Genomic DNA, 4560 nt, shown 5'->3' with positions numbered 1-4560 from the left:
ACATAATAATGTAGATAACCTAATAATTATCCTTATTGCTGTTTTAGAGAGGAGCGGTGCTTCAAAGGATAGTTGCAGATTTCTGTCAGAATCTGCAGATTATGCAGTACAAATAAAATGTTCACGTTTCTCCAACGTTGTCTTTCCAACAGTTTCACCGGATGGCCAGGAAGCGTTCACGATGTCTTCTCGGGCGCTTCTCCGGCGCTGATAATTGGCGTGTGTCTTGTGTCAGTGACGTAAAAGACGGATTTAATGCGATTTGACCGTTCACAGAGCAGTTGCTTTCTAAAACATCAGATATGTATCGGATTCAGTGCCACATAGAAGGTTAGTAGATCGGTCAAATCTGTGTGTCAAAGTATCTTTGGGCGGGTGCTGAGCACTGAGTTGCCCCCAGTGCTCCCACTGGAGGGTGAATGTCAGGTTAAAAGAGCTTAGGCAAAGAAAAAAAAACACTTTTGTCAATGAATGAATGAGGCTTGTAGTAAGAAAGTGCTTTTTGTCAGTAAGTCACACGTGTAAGGATTTTAAGGGTTTTCTGTAGAAATAAATGTACCAAGAACTACTGTAAGGAGTGTTGATTGTTACACTTGCAACTGAGTATTTATTTATCTTGACACACACAGATTGTCAGAGGTTGTGTGTGGAGGCGTGGAAGAGATGACCCAAACGCAGGACTCACGGTGCAGAAATGATGAGGATTTATTGGAGTGGGTTAATGAACAACGCAGGAACGGCAGAACTGACTAGCTGACTGAAAGACTGAGTGGCTGGCTGAATAACTGAGCACTAACGGGAACGACTACATAACATCACACAAACATCAATGACACGACAAGGGCTGAAGGGAAGAGAGGGCTTAAATACACGACTAACAATGACAACGATTGGAGACAGGTGAGTGAACAGCTGAACCTAATGAACTAATGATAAATGGGAAGAGAACTGAACATAATGCACACAGACCAAGGCTAACACAATAAAACAGGAAGTGGAACAGGCAGTAGATAAATAGTGAACATGAACTGAAAATACTGGGTCAACGACCCAGAAACCCTTACACAGATCACTAGTTTACAGCACATCACTTTAAATAGTCATATGAAAAAAATAGTTACCTTGGTGAAAGTTTACAATATAAATGCTCTGGTTTGTTGCATTAGTTTTAATATTTACTAACCATTAAAGATTAGAAATATTATCACTAAGACCAGTTTATAAGTGCACAAAGACAAAAAGATTACAAAGATAATAAAAATAAAATAAACAGCAAATATGAAAACTGAAACTAACTTTGTTTCTGACGTCTAATAAGAAAAGTGTAATAATAGAGTAATGCAGCGAAATGAAGAAAGTAAGTATAATATCGCTGAATCCGACAGTCAAGAGGAAAATAATAAACCATATTACTTCAGTGAAGATCAGACCTTATCAGTGTTGTGCCATTTACAGCTAAAGATTTGATTTTTGCTTCTAGCTGAAATTTTGTCATCACCAAAAAAATCAGGCATCAAGACTGAATCAGGCAGTCAAAAGGAAACTATATTTACTTTAGTGAATATCAGATATTGCCAATATTGTGCTGGTTACAACAATGTTTGGTTTTTTTTTTTGTTTGTTGTTTTGCTATTAGTTGAACTTTTGCCAGTAAAAAAAAAAAAAACAAGAGCCAGTGACACACATCAGAAATCTTTAAAACAAACAAAATTATATGTCTCATTGTCTCTCTGACTGACCCACTCATACTGTCCTCCACTCTGCATGCCCACAGCCACGTCACACTCCTCAGTCTTTCCCTCTCTGCTCCACCTCTCATAGCAGACCAGTTTGTCATTGACCCAGAACCACAGATCCAGAGTGCAGGAGTAGCGCAGGCCGAGCCAGACAAAAGGACTCGAGGCATTCTTGGCTCTCACCTCTGCCCATCTCTGTTGGTAAGGGTTAGTGATGGAGACCAGTCCCCTGTGAGACTCTCTGCAGTAATTCAAGGCCTCCTCCCAGGTCTTGTTTTCTTTGATCAGGATGATTTTATCTGCCATGAAGAAAAAAACAACACATTGAGTTGAATATATCTGAGCTGTAAACATGAGAAACTCTCTGTGCTGTTTATTTTATTCCAATGAAACAAAAACTACATAAAGCTTGTGTGTTACTCTGCCCTCAGTAGAAAACAGTATAATAATGTTAATGAACTTTGTGCAGGCAGGTCGACAACATCCTGAAATATTTATGTTTTTAAACTATTAGGAATCCAAAACAACTTCTCTCCATATTTACAGACAACAGAGACTTTAAAACGTTGGTTGAACCTACCAGTAGCTCAAAGTTATCCCACAAATATTTAAAGTCATCTGACTGTCAACTAAGTGTGTTCAAAACACATAATATTTCAGGATGTTGTTATGAGATGAATTCAGCAAACATGCAGATGTAGGAGGAGGAAAAATATACAACATGTTCAATTGGATCTTGTCAGTGATTCCAGTGATCCTCCTTTTAGAGAAAACCAGTCAGACACATGTTGATAAAAACTCACCATCATAACAGAAGAAGGGTTTTTCTTTGTCACATTCATCAGAGCTCCAGTTTCCTGATCTGTTTAACAGAGTCATAGCACATTTCTTGTTGCTTTGTTCATCATTGAATAACTGCATATCCCAGTATCTGAAAGAGAAATCACTCCCATCTGACCACCTCCAGCTGTCTCTGAACAGACCGACCCATGCGCTAAACGTAGTTGTAATCAGGGCCTTCATTTCTTCTCCATCTACCTGATCGAGTCCACTGGCCAAGTCAGTGTAAATTGATCTGCAGTAGCTCTGAGCCTGTGTCCAGTTCATAGATGTTGTTATCAAATACAATGTTTTGTTGTCTTTCTTCTTTTCTGTGAAACAAACAGAAAAACACACAAAGACATCCCTCAATAATTTGTTTGTCTTTTTTCTCAATTTACAATTATGTTATTGCATTATATTTTCATATCATGATTTTATAATATTATTTAATATTATGTACATCTCCTCACCATCGTAGCAGATGAACCACATAGTAATGTCACATGAAACATCTGCCAGCTTTTTATCTCCATTATCGTATCTTTTCCTCCCACAGTTTCCAGGATATGGCTCATTACCAGTTCTTCCATTCAGATTCCAGCTGCTGTCATTATGAATGTATTTCACTCCTGGCAGAGACCAATGCCACATCCTGTTTCCACCTGTGTTGTTCAGTCCAATCCAGGCTTCTCCTTGATTCTGTGCAGAGTTACGGAGTCTGCTCATGTCTGTCATGTCAAACACTTTGGCCAGGTCTGTATATTTCTCTCTGCAGTATTTCTGTGCTTCAGACCAGCTCTTGTTTTCTTTAATAAAGTGGTACTCATACAGGCGGCATGTAAAGAGGCAACACTGACCTGAAATACAGAAATATGATAAACAAAAAGTCACATTAGCAAATCAAACATAAGGTTGAAATTGTCACATAAATGAGACTCTGACTGCAGTGATTGTGCACATATGAGAAGACTGAGTGAATCTAAGCTAAAGTCCTTTATTTGCCAGTTGCATTCATACAATAGGTCCAAGTACATGGGCAATCTTGTACAGAGCTGAGAGTAACAGTCAAATAACTACAAATACACACATACATATAAGGTATAAAACAAAGTGCCTGCAGAGGTATTATATAAGATTTTTTTTAAAACAGAATAAAAAAAAAAAAAACATGTCAAGTAGTAATCAGTAGTAATTAAGTAGTAATCTACAGTCATTTTATTTAAATTAAAATCCACTTACCCATCAGAATAAGCAGAAACAGACTCCACTGCATCTTTGATCTGACAGATGAAAGTGATGTTTTATTTCTCAAGGAAACCAAGACTTGAACAAAACTTCTTTGATGCAAACTTTATGTCAGGAAAGAAAAGATGGATTAAACAGAAGGCTAGATAAAGAAAAATAGTGTGAACATTATGAACCAGAACAGAAATTAATTCATTTTTAATAATTCAGCAGCTCATGGAGAAGGTAATGAAACCATGAATGTTACTCATCTTGGAAGTTCTTGTTATTTTAAGCTCACAAGTCTTTTCAGTAAACGTCGTGCAAGATAAAAGTTTCTTTTTTGTAGCACATGACACAACATTTTCAATATTCTCTACACATCACCTCTGTACTACATACATTAAATATATTACAGTTTTAAACTTACATGTGATAATTTCTTCTCTATCCGACGTGTTCATGAAGACAGCTCTCAGGTAAATATTGAAACACAGTATAGAGAGCTCTTTTTGTCCTGGTCAGGATTTTGAATATTAAAATAAAAGTCTGACACTCCCTCTGAATGAATGATCCACTGATGTGAGGGATTTTATATTCCAGTTATGAAAGATGTCATTTACATTATGAGAAAGAGAGACAGAGAAAGATTCATCATGTGCTTGGTGATATGATGCAGGACTGTTGGATTACCAGGATAAAATTTCTGCTTCCTATATTTGAGTCATTTTAATAAATTTGACTATTAAGGCACACCGAGTAGCTAACTCTACTTCTG

General features: G+C 37.2%; 1 protein-coding gene across 1 annotated transcript; it reads right to left on the bottom strand.

Annotated features, from left to right (window-relative positions):
• Positions 1–681: 681 nt before the first annotated feature.
• On the bottom strand, positions 682–4299 carry LOC120739343 (C-type mannose receptor 2-like). Its single transcript, XM_040041099.1, has 5 exons — positions 4213–4299; positions 3798–3907; positions 3029–3415; positions 2540–2887; positions 682–2035 (listed from the first exon to the last, which is right to left on the bottom strand). The coding sequence occupies exons 2-5, from the start codon at positions 3829–3831 to the stop codon at positions 1686–1688; spliced, it is 1119 nt and encodes a 372-aa protein (XP_039897033.1). The 5' UTR covers positions 3832–3907; positions 4213–4299; the 3' UTR covers positions 682–1685.
• Positions 4300–4560: the final 261 nt, after the last annotated feature.

The sequence above is a fragment of the Simochromis diagramma genome, unplaced genomic scaffold, assembly GCF_900408965.1.
Source record: "Simochromis diagramma unplaced genomic scaffold, fSimDia1.1 OVJJ01000370.1, whole genome shotgun sequence".
Classification (NCBI taxonomy): Eukaryota; Metazoa; Chordata; class Actinopteri; order Cichliformes; family Cichlidae; genus Simochromis; species Simochromis diagramma.
The sequence above is the reverse complement of the archived record's forward strand: the minus strand, read 5'-3'. Positions and strand labels throughout refer to the sequence as shown.

Bases quoted from the DNA above. Each gene is read 5' to 3' on its own strand.
- LOC120739343 (XM_040041099.1), bottom strand. From the start codon at position 3,831: ATGCAGTGGAGTCTGTTTCTGCTTATTCTGATGG. The intron at 2,888-3,028 runs GTGAGGAGATGT...TTTGTTTCACAG, and splicing joins GTGGTTCATCTGCTACGATG to AAAAGAAGAAAGACAACAAA. The intron at 2,036-2,539 runs GTGAGTTTTTAT...TCTTCATGGCAG, and splicing joins ACCCTTCTTCTGTTATGATG to ATAAAATCATCCTGATCAAA.